Source organism: Gambusia affinis, linkage group LG19 (assembly GCF_019740435.1).
Source record: "Gambusia affinis linkage group LG19, SWU_Gaff_1.0, whole genome shotgun sequence".
Classification (NCBI taxonomy): domain Eukaryota; kingdom Metazoa; phylum Chordata; class Actinopteri; order Cyprinodontiformes; family Poeciliidae; genus Gambusia; species Gambusia affinis.
In genome coordinates, this window is record NC_057886.1 from 24190035 (window position 1) to 24209522 (window position 19488).

General features: G+C 47.4%; 2 protein-coding genes across 4 annotated transcripts; one reads left to right on the forward strand and one right to left on the reverse strand.

Moving 5' to 3' along the window:
* Positions 1–1807: 1807 nt before the first annotated feature.
* Positions 1808–15837, reverse strand: si:dkey-89b17.4 (zinc finger protein 646). 3 transcript variants are annotated; one of them, XM_044099689.1, is made up of 5 exons: positions 14627–15837; positions 8831–11610; positions 5602–6711; positions 5421–5511; positions 4670–4806 (listed from the first exon to the last, which is right to left on the reverse strand). In XM_044099689.1, exons 2-4 carry the CDS (start codon positions 11377–11379, stop codon positions 5433–5435), a joined length of 3738 nt encoding a protein of 1245 aa, XP_043955624.1. In that variant the 5' UTR covers positions 11380–11610; positions 14627–15837; the 3' UTR covers positions 4670–4806; positions 5421–5432. The 3 variants fall into 3 exon arrangements, with proteins under 3 accessions (XP_043955623.1, XP_043955622.1, XP_043955624.1); XM_044099688.1 differs by lacking the exon at positions 5421–5511 and having other exon boundaries at positions 1808–4804; positions 14732–15836; XM_044099687.1 differs by lacking the exon at positions 5421–5511 and having other exon boundaries at positions 1808–4804; positions 14627–15836.
* thoc6 (THO complex 6) lies at positions 13636–19156 on the forward strand. The gene is made up of 14 exons (XM_044099695.1): positions 13636–13741; positions 15833–15880; positions 16640–16731; positions 16812–16876; positions 17199–17302; positions 17581–17618; positions 17688–17736; positions 17812–17883; positions 17960–18062; positions 18138–18187; positions 18263–18325; positions 18400–18510; positions 18620–18748; positions 18830–19156. The coding sequence occupies exons 2-14, from the start codon at positions 15866–15868 to the stop codon at positions 18908–18910; spliced, it is 972 nt and encodes a 323-aa protein (XP_043955630.1). The 5' UTR covers positions 13636–13741; positions 15833–15865; the 3' UTR covers positions 18911–19156.
* The last annotated feature ends 332 nt before the right edge of the window (positions 19157–19488 follow it).

Below are 19488 nucleotides of genomic sequence, written 5' to 3' on the forward strand. Positions count from 1 at the left end.
CAGGCTCCCAGTTGCAACATTTTTTTGAAAATTAAATTTTCAATGGACCTGACCCAGAACTTTATCAAAACCATCTGACAAAAATAAATATAAAATTATTTTTAATGACCCTATTAGTGATATTTTTACTCAGTTTTACAGACAAATGCTTCTCAAGAAACAAAATAATTATTGAAAACAAAAAACAACATAAAGTCCATCTGACGGAGTTGACGGAACTGAAGGTGGTGACAAAGTAGTGAGTAAAAAGAAAAACTTGATACATGCGAAGTAATGCCATTTATGTTAGGGTGACCAGACCTCCTCTTTTTCCCGGACATGTCCTACTTTTCAGACCTAAAAAAATGTCCGGGGGGAATTTCAAACTCGTCCGGGATTTTGGTCAACTGCCTCAAAATTCTACCTCCCCCGCGTTGGCGCATGTTTGTCCGCCGATTCTACCCCCCGCCAACAAGAAAAGAAGTGTCCTACTTTTCACAAACCCAAATCTGGTCACCCTAATTTATGTAAAATACATTAAAATTAATTAACTGCGCATTTAAGTGAGATTTGACAACATTATCACTGAAAGAGTCACAATGTCAGTTAAAAACTCTGATGGAGATGACAAAATGCCAAACTACCTCAATTTAAATGATGTTATTCTGAAGGAGGCCATATTGTAGCTCATCGGGTGCATGAAATCTTTACAGTTAACTAAAATTAACCATTTAATTCACAAAACTTCATCAAGGTTTTGTAATTGTCAGTTATGTTGTTGACACATCATGGTTGTGACGAACAACTTAGGAATAAAACAGGAAAAAAAACCTAAATAACACATAAGCTTATAGTTACAAGCTAACTAGCCTAGCCTAGCCCTGTTAGCGAAGGAAGAGAAAGGAAGACGTCATGGGGTCCTCAGGAGATCTGATGCCCCCAATAATGCCTGATTTTTTTTTACATTCTTTTTATGTCTGACGGTGTTGACACAAACTTGGGATAAATTTTAATTGAGTTGGAAAATATATAAAATATATTTTTAATTCAATTCATTGATACTTTTATAATTATTTGAATACTTGTACTTAACTGTCATAATATATTATCTTAGTATTCCTTTAATTGTTTTAAACTATAATGTAATGAGTTTTGCTCCAGGACAGGGATTTTAAAGACATCATCCACCTACTACAGAGTTTAAAATAAAAATATATACAGCAAACACCCGGAAAACATACATTGTTGTGCTGACATGGCCCAGGTTAGTTTAGTCAGACATTTGAAAAAAATATATTTTGTGTATATTTTATTCAAATTTTGTGCTTTATTCATATGAAATGTTTTACACTCTTCTCAAGAATCACTGATTTAATAAATTTCCATTTATTTCCACTTTTAAAAAAATAATGTTTAATTATGTCATAAGTATTTAGTATAATTTAGTGCTCTTCAATCTCTACATAAAATTGAGAAAAATATGAACCATGTATGGAGACCCAAAAGTGCCACAATCCAACAAAACATTTCTACTTGTAGTTCATAAAGCATATAAGAACAAAATATGTAATATGTGGAGTAACTATAAAATATTAATCATGTATGAAATATATTTTATACAGGATTTAGTGAGACAGCACAAACTGTGCCCCATGACCATCACAGAGAAATCCATAATGTGCTGTAATGAGGGACAAGGAAATAATTACTTGTGTGAAAGAATTCATGTAATAGTAAATTTAAAATGTGTTGTTTTTTAATTGTGACACTTCTGGCCTTCCGTACAATTGTCGGGGATGTTTCTCCAGGAATCAGACTCGTAAACTGATTATTTTTTCTCATCTATTTATTTTCAGTACTCAGCAGTAAGGGTTATAGTATATGGACAAGTTCTCTGTTAAGAAATGAATTATCAAAACATAGTTTATAAAAGTGTATAGTAAGCATTACATCATATATACGCATGAAAACAGAAAGTTTGAGCTTCAAACGGAGGATTACAGCTGCTCCAAACTTTCTTCTTCTCTAATCTACTGAGATGCAGGCAGGAAGTGTCGGAGGACAGACGGCGGATGGGGATATTTCTGTGTTCTAGATCACATGGACTCCTACAGCACTTGACGGTCACTGCACGGCTTTCACTTTATTTTTATTTTTTGACTAGCACCGGTGCTCCTCGACACGCTGACAGACACACACAGGCTTCCAACAGTTAAATAAGGGAAACGGGAAAGAAACACCAATAAATACAGGAAGTGGGACAGAGCCGGGCGTCCCGCCGACTCGGCCGGGAAGTCCGTCCGGAAGCAGGGAGTCGGCGTGACGTCACGGGGTGAAGAAGGCAGGATCCGGATGAGTCTGTCGGCTCCGAGCGGAAGGGGGCTTCACATCGACACGGCTCTAAAGTCACACAGCCTAAACACTAGCGCGGTCCGATACACGAGTTAATCATCAATAATCAATAATCAGCTTCATATAAATAAATGAGTTACTACAGGATCTGCTTCCTTCGGTCAAAGCCACAGAGATACGAGTTCGGGATCCAGTTCACACACACGGACTGCAGTTTCTGATGAGGTTCTGCTGGTTAAGCCAGCAGGTGGCGCTGCAGTCTGAATCCACAGCCAGCAGGACAAATATGGAGGAATTTCCGGTTCCAGTCGGAGGAGAACCGGCTGATCCGGGTCAGAAACACTCATGAGATAAAAACTCCACAGTCCAATTCAGAACCAGAACCTGTTTCTGGTCTGATTTGAGAAAAGCGCTGTGATCGGTAAACTACGGTGACTGAGAGGGTTCAGAGCAGCCACACAGCAACATTAGGCGCAGTTCTGGTTCTGATCCGCTCAGTCCGTCAGGTTCTGCAGGCGTGAAGAGTAAAACCGGGTTCTGATCAGCGACGGGGCTTCCGGCCCTTTAGAGGAAACTGAATCTTCAGCAAAACCAGGACTTCAGACTTCAACACGGATTTGGTTCTGGTGGGGGAGGAAAATTCTCCAGAACCAGAACTTGGTCAATAATTTAGCATTAAAAAAGTTTTTTTTAATTGAAAATGTTTACTTTGTTGCCAGTTTTCTGATTAAATTGCAAGTTAATTTCAGGGACTGAAATTAACAAGTTTAAATCGAGTTTCAATAAAAATAAAATATAAATAAATTTCTATAAAAATAGAAATAAAAATCTGGCTTTTCTTTCTGAATGTTAAATTTCTGATATGTTTTTCCTCTGATTTCACTTATTTTGACCCAGTTCAGCTCAAAGTTGTGGCTGGAAATCTGCAACATTGAAGTTGAGCTCTCTGAGCCACCGTAGCAAACAGATGTTCTTCCAGCATCTGCACCGTTTCAGGGTTGGACCGGGAATGTTGAGACTGATCCAGGACTGAACACCAAACTTCCTGTGCAGCGTCAGCGGCGGAGGAAAGAGTAGAGCAGGAGGAGAACTTGTTACGGAAAATCCAAACACAGTTGGATACAAACGCGTATCTGTGGTTTGAGAAATGTAAATGAAATGCGTTTTAACAAACTCGTTGGCACAGAAATCACCCACTCTGAGTCCGTGTGTGTGAACCAGATAATAGGAAGTGTCTCTCTGCTGCAGCACACATACGCGTCTTAAGTCTGATAAAGTCCCACGAGTCTTTGCTGCCCGATGGAGGCGTGAAGGTCCGACAGCCAAGCTCCACTCGTGCTACGTGTTAGAGTGAGAAGGCTTTAAAACACTGACAAAGGCCACCAGAGGAACCAGCGGCGACCCGACGACCCCACAGTCCGGGTCAGGCTCGGGCGCTGCAGCTGTGGGGGGGCATCATGCAGGGAGGCATGGTTAGCAGAAGGTCTGTGTGTGTTTATCTGTCCTCTCACACACTGCCACCACACAACAAGGAGGACGAAGGTTCAGCCACGGTTTGGCACCGCCAGCACTGGACACCCGCTCAGACTAAACGAAAGGTCCGCCGGGCATGCCCAGGTAGTTGGGTGCTGCCATGGCCGACGGCGGCGGCGTGGTGCCGCTCCAGTGCACCTTCATGTGGTGCCGCAGGTTGGACTTGGAGGAGAAGCGCTTGTCGCACTGCTGGCAGGAGAAGGGTTTCTCCTTGGTGTGGATCCGCCGGTGACAGATGAGCTGCGTGGAAACCCGGAACGACTTCCCGCAGTCCGGGCACTGGTAGCGCTTGGGCTCGGTGTGAATGCGCCGGTGGTTCTTGAGGGACATGAGGTTGGGGAACTCCTTCTGACAGGAGGAGCAGAAGAAGGTCCCGGTCTTGTGGCTGTTCTTGTGGTTGAGCAGCGAGCTAGCGTGGCGGTACGAGCGTCCACACTGGTTGCAAATGTGGGGCTTGGCGACCTCATCGTTGCCCTCGCGGCCACGGCCTTTAGCCAAGCTGCCGGGATCGAGTCCTTGCTCTTGCATGAGGGTGAGGTCGAGGCCCGACCCCCAGCCCAGCTCCTGGGAGCCGCCCGGCCGGTGCTGCTGGGGTCTGGGCTGGCGGGGTTGCGGCATCTGGCCGTGGGTGATCTCCATGTGGAGCCTGAAGCTGGCCTGCGTGGGGAAGGCTCGCTGGCAGGACCGGCAGGTCAGCTCCCGCTGCTTCTGGTGGACCCGCCGGTGGTTGTAGAGCTGCGAGGAGACGCGGAACGCCTTCCCGCAGTCATGGCAGCGGTGGCGGCGGGTCTCAGAGTGGATGCGGCGATGGTTCTTTAGGGCGAGCAGGTTGTTGTAGGTCTTCAGGCACACGGCGCAGTGGTAGATGCCGATGGTGTGGGTGTTCTTGTGGTTGAGCAGGGAGCTAGCGTGGCGGTAGGAGCGGCCACACTGATCACATCTGTGCAGAGACAAACGGTAAGAGGAGAGAGCGGGGGAGGGGCGGGGAAGAGACAGAGACCAATTAGTGATGGGAGGTAGACATGCAACATCACCTGATAAAGTTTACATACAGGTATATGATCTGAAATCCGGCTCAGAGCTTTCTACAAACTGGTGCACCAGCTAACGTTTCTACACAGGTCACTGGGGGGGACTGCTGTGTGGACGGGTGAGGGACGGGGACATGGACACACAAGCAGGAGGAAAGTGGGAAGTATCTGCTGCTTCCTGCACTGCACACACAGCCTCGGTACCTAAAGGGATCCACTGAGTGAGTCTGCTGCCCATTGGAAGAACCGGCCACAGCTACCCTAAATTCCCGGTTGGTAATGCCGACGTGTGGACATGTGCAGTGCAGCTAGCTCCAAATACTCCCTGCTCTTCCTAAACAAACATCAAAATGCAGCAGCCTCATTCTGCTCAGCAGCCATCAGATCAGACACAATCAGAGGAAAGCTTCAGTCAGAGAAGAAAAGAGCATGTAAACAACATCTGAACATGACATGAATGATTGAAGGCAGCCTACAAACTACAATGTGTGATATGCTAACTGAAAGCAAACGGGGATGACTTATCTGGTCTCTAATTCAATCTGTCCAAACTTCAGAAAAATCCGAATTCCGGCACGCGTATGGTCCCAAGGAAGCCGGATTGGAGATCATATACCTGTAATAGACACGTAGAGACCTAAATTTATCTGCACTACTTCTTTTTGTTCCAACTTCGAAGAATCACAAACAACTGACGAGAACTCACGTGTACCGACACTCTTCTCCCTCTCCTGGGGGTGCAGCGGCCTTCCTCCTGACCTCCATGCCTACCTGGTTGTCCCCACAGCGGTGCCGGGCCAGACCGGACCTCCCCTGGAAACTCTTCCCGCAACTGGGGCAGCCGAACGGCGTGGCGCCCTCCTCATGCACCTTCTGGTGGTTACGCAGGAACCTTGCCAACCGGAAAGCTTTGCCACATGTGTGGCAGATGTGTTTCTTGCGCTGCGTGTGGATGCGCATGTGGTTGCGCAAGGCCATATAATTGGTGTAGGGCTTGTCGCAGAAGTTGCAGCGGAAGTTTCCGGTCTTGTGGGTGTGCTTGTGGTTGAGCAAAGAACTAGCATGCTTATAGGTACAGCTGCAGAGGTCACAGGCGTACGGCCGCTCGTCAGAATCCATGTCCACAGAGCTCCTCTCCATGCTGATGTTGGCCGAGCTGCTGGTGGAGGAAGACGAAGGAAGGTGCTGAGCTGGGCAGTCGTGAGCAGACAGTTCGTCAGCCGTAGCGAATCCTTCGCAGCAGCCGTCGCACTCAAAGTCCATTTGGGCCCCAGGGCCCTGCGGGCCTTTGCACAAGCCAGCTGTAGTGTGAGTGGCAAGCTGCCGCTGAGTGCGAAAACCTTTGCCACACTCCTGACAGTTGTGCTTCTTCTGGGCAAAGTGGAGGCGCAGGTGGTTCTTCATGGCCAACCGGTTGGGGTACGTGGAGTTGCAAACGTTGCAGTGGTACTCTCCAATTTTATGAAGGTTCTTGTGATTGGCCAGGCTGCCGGCGTGGCGGTACGTCTTTCCACATTCCTCACAGGCAAACGGTCTTCGCCCACTTTCAGCAGGGTCAAACTTCTGGGGCCTGGAGGTCCCGGCCGACGAGTAAGGCTTTTTAAAGCCTTGATGGCTGTACTTGACCCCCATGACTGGGCCCTTTGAGGACTCCGCTCTCATTGTCTGCATTTGAGATGGTCCAGGCTGCTGGAAGCGGGAACCGTTGGGACCGGTCCGGACAAGACCTTTGGCCCGGTGCTCCTCATGGAGACGGAGGTGGTTGATAAGCTGCTTTTGGATCTTGAAGGCTTTGCCACATTCCTCACACTTGTGCCTGGAGCAGGGACAACAAAACATGAAGGAGACACATAACAACCACAATGTTCCTACAAAGAGAAAATTCTGTACTACATACAACTGTTAGCAGAGAGAAGTAAGTGAGATACTGCCTGTGGTGTTCCACAAGGATACTTTCTTGGACCCATGTTTTTATCTTAAAAAGTAGACTGACTAAACCAACATGATCGCGTTCTTCAAAACAATAACAATAGCAGCATTACTTTCAACCAATTTCAATTGCACATTGTGATGCACTTTGGAAGAGACAATAAACTAACAGAAGTCCTGCAGGTGCAGCAGCCTTCCTCCTGACCTCCATGCCTACCTGGTTGTCGGGACAACCAGGTAGGCATCATCAACACACATGGACTCTTGTGTTGATGAGGTTTTCTTAATCATCTAGCCCTTGCTTGTAACTGAAAAGCATGAGCAATCCCACAACTGGAGAATAAGGTCATCATTTGTAAAGAGTGGAACATTTCTTACGCTACAGAAAAACACCTCAGACAGCTGACATCCCAGCAGATTCAGTCCAAAGCAGACAGAAATGACCAAACACCCCAGAGCTCTAATGGCCTCAGTTAGCAGGTTAAAGGTTAACGGTATTGGCACAGGACCAGAATGACTGGAAGAGTTGAAAGAGAAACTCTTTCTCTCTATCTAAAAACAGGATGGCAGCAGGACTTGGGTTAGCAAACAACACTGCTGGAAGGTCCAAGCTGAAGACCGGTCAAAACTGGATCAAGGCAAAACGTAATCCAAGGCATGCCAGGGTATTTCAACATAAACAGAGTTAGTCTTTCAGTGTAACACAGCATAATATCATAAAGAATGCTCTCAAGCCTTGGGTCTGAAGACAACCAGACACCATTACAGGCCCGAACAAAGACAACGGCCACTCAACCCAGCAGAGGAAGGATCAGAAACCAAGGTCTTTGGGATCTGAGGGAGTTAAAGTTGCAGAATTGAAACTGAGTTTGGTATTCGTTCAACTGGTACAATATCTGTTACATTTTCAGCTGGTATGACTCTCTTACACACTACACTGAGTCAAACCAACCAAAGCCTTTGAGCAACCTGTTCCCCCCCTCGCCTTAGTTCAGGCGAGAAAACAAGAACCACTGAAAGAAATGACACAAAAACCTCTGAAGAAGACACACAGCACAACTTCCCTCTTTACCAAATGTGAACAAAAATGGAGTGGCCTCAGATTTTACCTACGTTTGTAAGCGGTTCAGAGTTCGCTTTTTTGGTCTCCATCACAATTCAATCTGCCCAAATGAACTGGACTGTCTAGGCAGAAACACTGGGGTTGGATTAACTCAGGCTGGTAGAAATCCAGAATTAAAGAAATCACAGAAGGCCACCACCACATGGACCTGTGGCTTAATTTAACTCAACATAGAAAACCTCACTCAGGCTGGACGAGGATGGACTGATCACTCTCTGATGGAGGTTCATGCTGTTGCTAGCTGACGTCTCTGGTGAGGCCAACAACAAACAAGTTTTTCGCTTAGCGAGTACCAATGTATCCTGTACCAATGAATTCTGACTCCTTTGGTACAAGTGGTGTTCAGTCACAATAGACTGAGCAACAACAGGATCGTGATGATCTTAATGTCCAGGATTGCTCAAAGAGTGGACCGGTGTGAGCCTTCCCTTTACCCAAAGGCATGTGTAAAAACCTACTCATAATGGAAACTCATAATGGAAATTGGCATTGCAATTATTAGATGCCGGTGATTTCATGACCATCCTACCGATCAACTGTTCAATGATCTGGTGTCCCTTACCTCCCCACTGGCCCACTCCAAAGGGCTGTGTAGAGTGTAGCCCACATTTCTATTAACATAGTGTTTGTTCATCTCTTTGAAAAACAGCATGATGTCTTTGGAAACAGCAAATCCAGATTTTCAAACTAAAGACATGTTTAGTTTTCAAATAAGTTGCAGGGTTTAGCTTTCAAGACATTTACGATGGTCTTTAACCATTCATAGGTTAGTTAACATGTTTTGAGATTTTTTGTGGAATTTCAGATGATGTAATATAATTCTCCATAGCACTCTTTTTAAGACCACTTTTTCATGACATTTAAAATTGAACTATAAGCGTACCTTTTGAGGTCGAAGTGGGTCCTTTGGTGGTTCTTTAGCGCCAGCAGGTTGTAGTAGCGTTTCTGGCACACCAGGCAGCGGAAAACGCCGGTTTTATGAGACTTCTTGTGATTGAGGAGCGAGCAGGGGTGTCTGTATCCTCGTCCACACTGGTCACATTTGTGTGGTTTGTCACTTTGATCAACCATTGGCCTGCGCCCATCGCCACTGGCTCCAGCTACACCTTCACCGCCAGACATCCCTTTACCTCCATTTAGGCCAGACTTATTCATTCCTCGGTTCTTACCGGGGCACATGTGAGTGACCAGGTGGTGTTGGTCGGCAAAAAACATGCCACAGTCCACACATATGTGGTTACGTCCGTCCATCTTGTCACTGCCATTGGCTGAGCCGCCGGCAATACCCTGCTGCTGGCCGTCCGGCCTCTGGGGGCCGTGGATTAACTGATGATTCAGGAGGTCCTGCTTCCTGGAGAAGCTCTGGCCACAGGTGGAGCAGATCATCCTCCAGTCCTGATCCAGATTTGATGGTCCTGCCCCTATCGGGTTATTGGCATGACTGCGAAGGTGGCTTCTGAGAGCTCTTAGGCTGGCATAGTGATTGCCACATACCGAGCACTGATAGACCTCTCCATCATCGTCGTCTTCTTTGTCGTTGCTGCCCATCCTCTTACCCCCACTCTGGGAGTAGGGTCTCTGGCTGCTGCCTTCTTTAATGCTACTGGAGCTCCCGGAGGGCATGGATGTCCCACCAGAGCTGTGGTAGTTCATGTTCCCCATGAAACCATTAGAGATGTTGCTTTGCTGCTGCTGTGGCGGCTGTTGCTGTCCACGGCGGGGACACATGTGCGACTTGATGCCTGAAACATCCCCGTACATCTCGCCGCAGTCGGCACACACGTGTCTGTCTGCCTGTCGGTGAGTAGAGTTGCTCTGGGAAAGCGAGCTACCGTCAAACCGATCATGGAACTCTAGGGAGTCCAACCCGCTGCTATGGCCGCCATCCGGCACAAAGTGAGAGGAATCACCAAGGTTTCCTGGCAGTGAGATAGGAGTGTTTGTGGTGTTGCCCTCCTGGACGTAGCTCTGCTGGGAATCTAGCGAGAGCGGCTCAGGAGACAGCCAGTCGCTGCTGTCGTTGCCGATTGGCTGGTTGGAGGGGCGGCCCTTGTGGCTCCGCAGGTGGCTGTGTAGGGCCGCCAGGTGGGGGTACTGCTTACAGCAGATGGTGCACTGGTAGTGGCCGGTCTGATGGCATCGTTTGTGATTGACCAGACTCCCTGCATGCCGATAGCTTTTGCCGCATTCTCCACACTTGAAGCGGCGCTCTTCGTCATCTGGAGAATTGGCCTGAGGCACCCGGCCACCAGAGGGCGATGCCACTGAGCCCTGTGATCCAGAGCTGAGTGTGTCCGAGTTGAGTATGGAGCTGTCCTGACTGTGGGAGGGTGGATGAGGATCATGGGTAAGATAGTGAACTTTTAAAGTCTCTAGGTCTGGGTGTCCAGCCCCACAGTATGCACATGTGTAAATGGGGTTGTTGACTGGGGGACCCATGATTGGGTCGTACGGGCCCCTTTTATCTGCAGGAAGCGGGGGTAGGGGCAGAGGGTCACCTAGTGCTGGGGTGTACGCTGGGGACCGCACGGCACTCAGGTTGTGAGGCATGATGCCGGGGAAGCTGCGTGGCAGTCCGAGTGAGGGCGAGGCCGTGTTGTGCAGCAGGATGTGCTCCTGGAAGTCTGCCTTGTTCGGCAGCGCTATCTGACACAAGTGGCAGAAACAGGAGGCAGACTCATCGCTCTGAGATGACTGCGAGCCGGCGCTGCGCTCCGAATCATGGAGGCTGCTGCCTGCGCCGCTACTCACCATGGTCGCCCCTGGAGTCTTGAACTTTGAGTGAGTCCTCTCGTGGCTGTTTAGCGCAGCCAGATTGCTGAATTGTTTAAAACACACAGAGCACTTAAAAGTTCCTTGTTGGTGACACTTTTTGTGGTTCACCAGACTACCGTGATGCCGATAGGTTCGGTCACACTGGTCACACTTGAACGGTCTGTCCCAGGCGTCGTCAGATTCAGGGGAGCCTTTTTTCCCGTGGTCGTCTGTCTCGTGGCCAGGTAGGACACTATGTCCAACACCACTGTTGTTCAGATGGGAACGACCAAACCCATCCGAGAGGTCCTGGGCGAGGCCGAAGCTCCTCTCGTCTTGGCCCGCCTCCTCAGGGGCCTCCTCGTTCTCCTCCTCTGCGTGTGCACTGCTTGGGGACAGAGTATGGATCCGAAGGTGGTTTTTCAGAGCTACCGCGTTTGGCAGCGTACGCGTACAGACTGGACACTGGAACGAACCCACTTCGTGAGACTTCTTATGGTTGGCTAGGCTGGCTGCGTGCTTGTAAATCCGTCCACACTGTTCACACTCAAAACGACCACTCTCTTCCTGCTGATAATGTGCTTTCATATGCTCTAGAAGACTTGGAGTACTCGGGCAGACCATATCACATTCTTTACAGGGGAATCCCTTGGCACGACTCATATCATGCATTGCCATAGTACTCTACCCCGGAGCAGTTGGAAGGAGTCACGGTTCACAACGTAGTAATGAACAGTGAAGAGTTGGGGGGTTAGGGGGGATGGGGGAGGGGAGAAGACAAGGGTGCTTAGCTCTTTAGCTGAGACTCCAGGCCATATTCCACCACCAAAGGACATCCAGCCAATCACGGCCCGCCTTGGGGTGGCGGGCCAGCAGGGAGCGATGGGCACACCAGCCAATGAGGAATCACTGTGGAGAGAAGAAGAACATAGTTACTGATGGATTCACACAGCTTCCAATCCAAAGTACCCGTCAACAATTCTTGATTTCTACAATCAAATCTTTAGCTTTGATGGGAAATGTTTACAAGTTAAATTATTGGGGAAGTCAAGGGTTAGTACTGGGCGTGTGCAATGTGAACTACGTATTTTCACAATATTTAATGTTATTTATTGTGATTTATTGTCACTGTGCATGGTTTCCAGTTGCACAGTAAAAAGAGTTAACAGAAATGATTGATGCTTCAAGAACGTCGAGGAAATTCACAAACATACATCGCTCCGCAGACGAGCACCGCTTCAACGGCTGTTCAGGTCGCGAAAAGCTACAACCTACAAACTGAGAAACTGTTTTTACCCATTAGCCATCACCTCTGTTAGCAACCATGTAGCCTTAGCAATAAGACCAGAATCCACTTACTATGTAATCTGATTTTAAACATAAAACTTTATTAATTATTCATAACATCTCCCACTTTAGGAATTGTTTCTCCTCTAAGTAAAAATCACTAACTGTGTCTGAATGTCTCTTAAGTGTCTCTGCTGGGCCAAAGCTGCGATTGTCGTTGGGACTCAAAGAATCATTCTGAGGGCTGCAGACGGCCCCCGGGCCACACTTTGGACACCCTGTGGCAGTCAGACGGGAAAACGTTGGCCGAGTTAAAATCAGGCTCATGTTTGAAAGAAGAGGAGGAGAGAGTTTGGGTTTTACTGGTCCACTCCCTGAAGCAGCAGGAAGCAGCCGGTTCCAATGTTGACCCGGCCCGTGTTTGTTCTGGGTCATGTGACCATCAGCGCTTCACCTGCCTGCAGGTTAACAGGAGGTACAATAAAACAGCAACAGGGCTGGACGTCCTCTCTGTCCCTCCAGTTTCTCTCACATGAAGCTGCAGATAATTTATTTATGGTTGATGGCTGGCCATTCATCCATCATCATAATAAATTTCTTATCATGATTAGAATTTTGATTCATCATTGTCACAATAAATTCCAATTAATGAAGTTTTAACCCCCACAAACTGTCCTTATTATCAGGATGAATATTTTTATTATTTTCTCCACTGTTTATTTAACGACACCATCAATAAACACATTAGGAAACACAGTTACTTTGTGCAGTTTATTGATAGAAATCTCTCTTTGTGTGACTGTTCTCCTAAAGATGCTCATTACAAATGGGAACGTTTTTTCAGGAGTGTTATTTGAATTTGTAAAGCTATAATTGTTGTCGCTGTCAGTTACCTAAAAAAACAAGTAATCAATTGTGTTTACACTGCAAAACAAAACCTTAGTAAATACAAAGATACTTATAGAAAACACTAAAATCATTTCTAATAAATGTTCAGGATGAAATATGAGTCAATAATTACTCAATATTGATGAAAAAGTTCTAATTTCATTGTTTTGTTATAAGTGAAATAATCTGCCAGCAGGAATAAAACTTTTTCACCAATATAAAAAATGAAAGTTATTTTTATCTTATTTCAAGTGTACTAAGATATATGACCAACTCATAGAACAGAGACTATCATTAGTTACTGTATGCATGTTTAACCATCTCCAGAGTTTGGTCCATATTAGTCTGATGTGATATTCCTATTTTTAATGATGAATCATTTTATTTCTGTCATAATTAACAGAAATAAAAGGATTAATTCATGGAAAAAATCAACTTAATATTTAACAGGAGAACTAGAAGACATTTTAAATATCCAAAATAAATAAACAAAAACTGGCGCGTTGAGACCAAAACACCAGACTGAAGACTTTCATCATTCAGATGTGGTAGAAAGAGAAAAACAATAAATAATGCAAATGGAAATTATTGAGCTAGTTTTTATTTATTGTTTATTGCGAGCTACGGGCCAAACAACTGGAACCCGTGATACTGCCATGGTGGCTCTGGTCCAGTTTATGATCCCAGAACCCGGTTTTCCAGGGAACTGATCACACCTCAGCATGATGCTGCAGCAGCAGGTTCAGAGTTCAGGTGTGAAGCTGAGCTGCAGCCAATCACAACTTTCCCTTTAGTTCATCATGTAAACAAACCTGCTGAGGCCTCAACCCGACCGGAACGGCCCGGCTCCGTTCACACACCCCCGGTAAGAACCGCTTTAATGGTTCCGCTGATGCTCCGGTTCCCCACCCGGTTCCTGGCCCGAATAGAGCCGGACCGGACCCAGACATCCGCCCGGGGCCGCCTGACCTTGGCCCGTCTCCTCCCGCCCCGGTTCGGCCTCGGCAGGAGTCCATCCGGACAAAGCGGGGCGATCCGACATTTCCAGCCGCGGAGATTCCTCTCAGAGCGGGGAGCCGCGCTCCGTCATCCCGCTCCGCTGCGGGGGGACGGCCGGCGCGGCGCGGCGGGGCGGACCACCGAGTGTTTCCGACATAATGCGGGGCGCCACCTGCAGCCATCAGCCCACTCCCACCGAGACCCCACGAATATCTGAAATGGCTTTCAGCCGCGGCGGCGAGCCATTTTACCGCAGCTAGCGGGGTTAGCTCGCTTTTTAATCACAAACACAGACCCTCCTTGGTCCAGCCGTGCTCCAAGCCCGGTCCATCGACTCAACATGGTGCCGAACCCCGGAAGAGTGTCCTGCGGTCATTTCAGAGTCAAATAACGGATATTTAGAGCAGGGGAGGCGGAGGAGGGAGCTGATGCTCGGCCGAGCTAACGGTTAGCGCCTGACTAGCAATTAGCATCTCCGCGATACGAGAAACCAGAAAAGCGGAAGTTAGAGACAACCAAACAGCAAAAGAAAACCCCACATCCAGCAGTCCCGCATAGCTGCGTGTCCGACTTGGAGGCTGATCTCGGAATTTCCTTCATATTTAGTGCCGGAAAGCTGCCTCCGCTGCAGCAGCTAGCCGCGGTTAGCAGCGCAGCTAGCTCCGAGCTACACAAAGATCCCGACAAACACACCGCGGCCCCCCTTTCATGGAAAACATCGGCTTTCCTCCGTTTTCCGTCACAAACTCACCCCTCGGTTGGCCTCTGCACCCGCCAGCAGAAGGATGCACGGCCTGGACCCACAGATTGTGCACCTTTCACAGATTAGACATGCTTATTTTCTCCTCCTGCTCACCCTCCGACTTTTTCTGCTGTGTCCCCCCGCCGCCGCTTCAGCAGCACACTTCCTGCCGCCGCCGCGCGCGGCGAGTTGAGCGGCGCGGCGCATAATCCCAAACATGACAGCGTTTTGCCGCATCAAGGTCCAAACCGAACCGAACCCCTCCTCTAAAGAAAACATCTTCAGATATTAGTCTGATAATTATGTAAATCAATTTGTGCGGTCAGGACCGACCTAGGTCTGAATGGGGCCTTCAGCTGAATTTGATGTGGGGCCCCTCTTCCGGCTAATGAACAGTTTCAACACATATTTGTTAAAAAGGTCTCCGTTTAATTGGCTGAACCTAAAAACAGTCACAGATAATTAGTTATTTGTAAACAAACCAAACTCAAACATAAAGAATTCAACTTTATGCTTGAGTTTGAGATAATTCCTTTAAATCTCACTGTAAAATAATAAAGACTAAAATTTATTAATGCTGAAACAAATGTGAAAAGTGCACATCAATGGTTTAAGCTAAAACATAAGTATTAATGGGAAGCCCCTGATGGGCCCTGAACAACTGGTTAGTTTGCTTATGTTTTGGGCCGGCCGTCTGTGTGGTCAAACAATAACACACCCAACCCAAAGGGAAACCACGTCAAGCTGAGGTTATAACAGTCAGTCATAATGAACACAACAAAAACTTGAAAATTAACACAAATAACAGAGGAAAGCAAACAAAGAAAAGAGAAAAATGAAAAAACTCAGAATAATCTAAAAAACACAAGAGCAGCAGCAACAAAACCCCTGAGCTGCAGGAAGCGCACATTTCAAACCGCTAAGATTAAATCTGCACTAAATCAGTAAATTTCAGGTTGTTCTCAACTTCTAAAGTCCAAACTGATGAGTTGATCTTTTGCATAAACACACACAAAAGAAAAATACCAGTACGCCTCAAAGATTTGTAAAGTTCTGGTTCTGGTTCTGAGTCTCCTCTGGTCGCTGCTGGACTACATGCTCCAGAATGCCGTGTTGTGGCGCTGACGTCATATTCCAGCGTCCTGGCCGTGTGTTTCCCTCCTGTGGCTCCGTTTGGGTTTCTGCTTGTTCCTGTGTTCTTTGTTTTTCCTGCAGTTTTTCCAGAACCAGGAGGATCCAGAGGCCAGGATGGGACCCGTTGAGGTGAACATTGTTTCAGTCAATATTCCTCCGTGTTTCCGTGGGATCTCTGGGAAGTTCAGGGACGGAAACGCTAAAACCCGCTGCGCTGTTTCTGTTCGTCATATTTTAGAAGCAGCGGTAAAACATTTTGAAATTCTTTCTTTTACGAGCTGAGAAGCTAAAAAGTTAATAGTAAAAATTTCAGTTAATTTTCTTCTTTTCGAGCGCATAAGTTTTATTCTTCACGAAGAAAAGGACTTAAGTTTAAATTAAGCAAAATTAAGATTTGTTTGGATCAGTTTAGTTTGTTTTAAACAAAAAATAGTTTGAATTGTTGGGTCAGAGGTCACCAACTCCCGGGTCTTTGTTTCTGCAGGGCCTCGATTGGAGCCAAATAAAAACTGAGCATGCGCGCTTTAAGATGGGTCATTAGTACTTTATTGCTCCCCCAGAGAGAAACTAAATGCTGTTTTACTCCTATCAGGTTCTTCAGAGCTGTTGTAGATGATGATGGCTCGGAGCAGGAAGAATCTCCTGTAGCAGTGTGCGTTACAGTGAATATGTAGACGCCTCTGACTGAAGACATTGGTTCTGGTGCTGAGGAGGTTCAGGGTTGTCCAGAAAAGCTAACTAAGATCTCAGACTCATAAATGTTTGCTTTTCATCATTTCCTGAAAGTTTTCACCTTAGCATCATTTTGAGGTTACCATGGTGACATTTGATCCTCTCCAACTGGCTTCAACTAACGCCTCGTTGCCATGGTGTCTCCTCTGTCCTTAGCTCCTCCACATGTCGGTTTTCTCCCAAAGCTTTTCTCCCTGCGGCCGCTTCCTGGCGGCTGGGAACAACTACGGAGAGATCGCCCTGTTCAGGTGAGACAAAACAAACGCACCCATCTCCCTCACCTATCCTCAGCGTGCAGCTCACACCTGTCACCACGCTGTGTTTTCAGCCTGGCTGCGGCTCTCAGTCCAGATGCCACGACAGCCAATCAGAAGCCTGTTCTGACGTTCACAGGTGAGACCTGCCAGCATGAGCGGTGCGCTAGATTTATGAAAAATGAGTCAAATCTCACCTGCAAACTCACCTGAGTCAAAATAAACAGGAAATAGTTTTTTAAAGTAGAAAACCTGCAGATTATTGTTTCATGCAACAAAAATCTGTGATATTGGAGAATTTTCATAGTATTATTAAAACAAGTCAACAGGTAAAAATTAATTTGGAAACTTTTGGTTTTTCTCCCCGGTTGAATTTAAAAAAAAGTGTTTTATAGCATAAACTAGAAGTTTGGTTCTGGTCCGGTTCTGTTGAGTCTCTGAGTCCCGCCTGTCCTCTGCAGCTCATGAAGGTCCCGTCTTCAGTCTGCTCTCCACCGACTCCGTCCTGCTGAGCGCAGGGAACGGCGAGGTCAGCGCCTGGAACTGGACCGAACTCATCAAGAAGGTACGGAATTCTATGGAAAGCCATCAGAGCCAAAAATCAGCACGGAGTCAACCCATCAGTTCAACATGTCAGTGATGTGAAACTGGTGAAACTCCCACAAGAATGAAACCAAAAGAGCAGAACGCGGTGCGTTCAATGACCGTACGCGTTTTAGGTTGTTTAAAATCTGTAGGTGGATTTTAGGAAATGTCTGATTATGGCTGTTAACAGCTTGCCATAGTTTAATACAAAGCAGGTGGAAAGTCAAGGGTTAAATGATGACCTTTGTGTCTCCTTAGAACGCGAAGCCGCTGTGGACAAAGAGGCCAAACTACAAGTGAGGACGACTCCTCGACTTCCTGTCTGTCTGTCCTCTACTTCCTGTCTCATGTCTTGTTGCGTTTAGGTCCAGTCTGGAGATTCCAGAGATCAACTCCATGGCCATCAATCCTCGAGTGAGAGCACACTCTGACCTCTGACCTCTGACTGGGTGTACCTTTTTGTTGATAATGATGGCGATGTGTTTCCAGGACGACAGCCTGGCGATCGGAGCGGGGGACAACAACGTCCACATCCTGGACCTGGAGCACGGTGCCTTCAAGGTGCATCATCTTCTTCTTCTTCTTCTGCAGCTGATGTCTGGTCATGTGACAGACCTCTGACCTCTGACCCCTTCAGGCGACCCTGCAGGGTCACACGGACTACGTGCACTGCGTGTGCGTACGTGAACGGGAGGCGGAGCTTCTGTCTGGCAGTGAGGACGGCGCCGTACGGATGTGGGGTGAGTGGCGGCGGCGGCGCCATGTGGCCGTTCTGATGATGATGATGATGATGATGATGATGGTGTGTCGTTCAGACTGCAGGACGGGGCAGAGCGTCCACTGCATCGAGCTCCATAAGTACGAGGTGAGCTCTGAGCTTTGACCAGCTGACCTTTGACCTCTTTTTTCAGAGCTGCTGACCTTTGACCTCTCGTTTCAGAGCTGCGCCAGACCTCAGCACGGGAAGTGGATCAGCTGCCTGACCACAGACTCTGATTGGATGGTGAGAGGTCATGTGATGAAACTGCAGACCCAGACGTAATTTCATGTTACTGACCGGTTGCTATGGCGATGCAGCTGTGCGGCGGCGGCCCGTCTCTGTCCCTGTGGCATCTGCGCTCGCTGTCGCCGACCTCGGTGTTCCCGCTGAGCGGCTGCCAGCGCCGGGCCGCATTCCACCAGGACATGGTGAGGAGACGCACAGCGCCCCCGCAGGCCGGAGGCCGTGCTGCAGCCTCACTCTGTGTGTGTGTGTGTGTGTGTGTCTGTCTGTGTGTGTGTGTGTGTGCGCGCGCAGATACTCGCTGTGGGCGACGGTGCCTTCGTCTCCCACTGCCTTCTGGGAGGAGAGGTCAAAGGTCAGATCCCGTGCACGCCACCGAGCCTCAACACGTTGCAGCTGAACACAAAGAGCTCCGAGCACCGGGTGAGACCCTGAACGCATCGCGGAGGGGGCGGGGCTAATAGTGAGGGGCGGGGCCTGGTGACAGGTGTGTTGGTGTTCCAGGTGCTGACGGTCGGCGGCGGCAGCAGCAAGATCGACGTCTTCACCAACCTGTCCTACAGAGCCTTCTCCCTCAGCTTCTGACCAGAACCAGGACCAGAACCAGGACCAGAACCAGGGCCAGGACAAGATCGGATGAGGAGTAGAACCAGGAAAAACTCTAAATAAAATCCATTTCACTGATTTTAACTTTCATCACTTACAGTCAGCTGTGACCCGTTAACGCATCCAGAACCAGAACGCCGATCCGTAAACGGGCCGTCTTGTCAAAATTGATCCTTTAGGAGATTTTAGGCAGGAAAAGAAATTTTAATAAAAAATGAAAAGGAATTTTTCTGAGCTTTGTATTTATGACACCATATTAGAACCAGACTAAGAAAAAAAGGTGATTATCAGAATATAGAAAATATGAGAAAAGATGAAAAAATGTCTAAAATATGAGAAATGTGTTCAAACTTAATTTTAATGTCTCTGATATTCACCAATAAAGAACTGAGAATGAGAAACTCCAAATTTAGTTTCGCAAAACTAATCAATTTCAAATGAGAGAAATGATAGAAATCTGATTTACTCAGACTTGCCCTGACTGATACCTTTAAACAACCTGAGCTGCTTGAACTCTGACCTCAGCTGAATGTTTACAGGATTTATATTCATGTATT

What these genes read in the sequence shown, in the direction of transcription:
- si:dkey-89b17.4 (XM_044099688.1), bottom strand. Translation starts at nt 11,379, where the DNA reads ATGGCAATGCATGATATGAGTCGTGCCAAGGGATTCCCCTGTAAAGAA. An exon ending in ACCCACTTCGACCTCAAAAG is followed by an intron (nt 6,712 to 8,830) that starts GTACGCTTATAG and finishes TCCCTGCTCCAG; the next exon opens with GCACAAGTGTGAGGAATGTG. An exon ending in GGAGAAGAGTGTCGGTACAC is followed by an intron (nt 4,805 to 5,601) that starts GTGAGTTCTCGT and finishes GTCTCTGCACAG; the next exon opens with ATGTGATCAGTGTGGCCGCT.
- thoc6 (XM_044099695.1), top strand. An exon ending in CCATGGCCATCAATCCTCGA is followed by an intron (nt 17,737 to 17,811) that starts GTGAGAGCACAC and finishes ATGTGTTTCCAG; the next exon opens with GACGACAGCCTGGCGATCGG. An exon ending in CGGCGCCGTACGGATGTGGG is followed by an intron (nt 18,063 to 18,137) that starts GTGAGTGGCGGC and finishes TGTGTCGTTCAG; the next exon opens with ACTGCAGGACGGGGCAGAGC.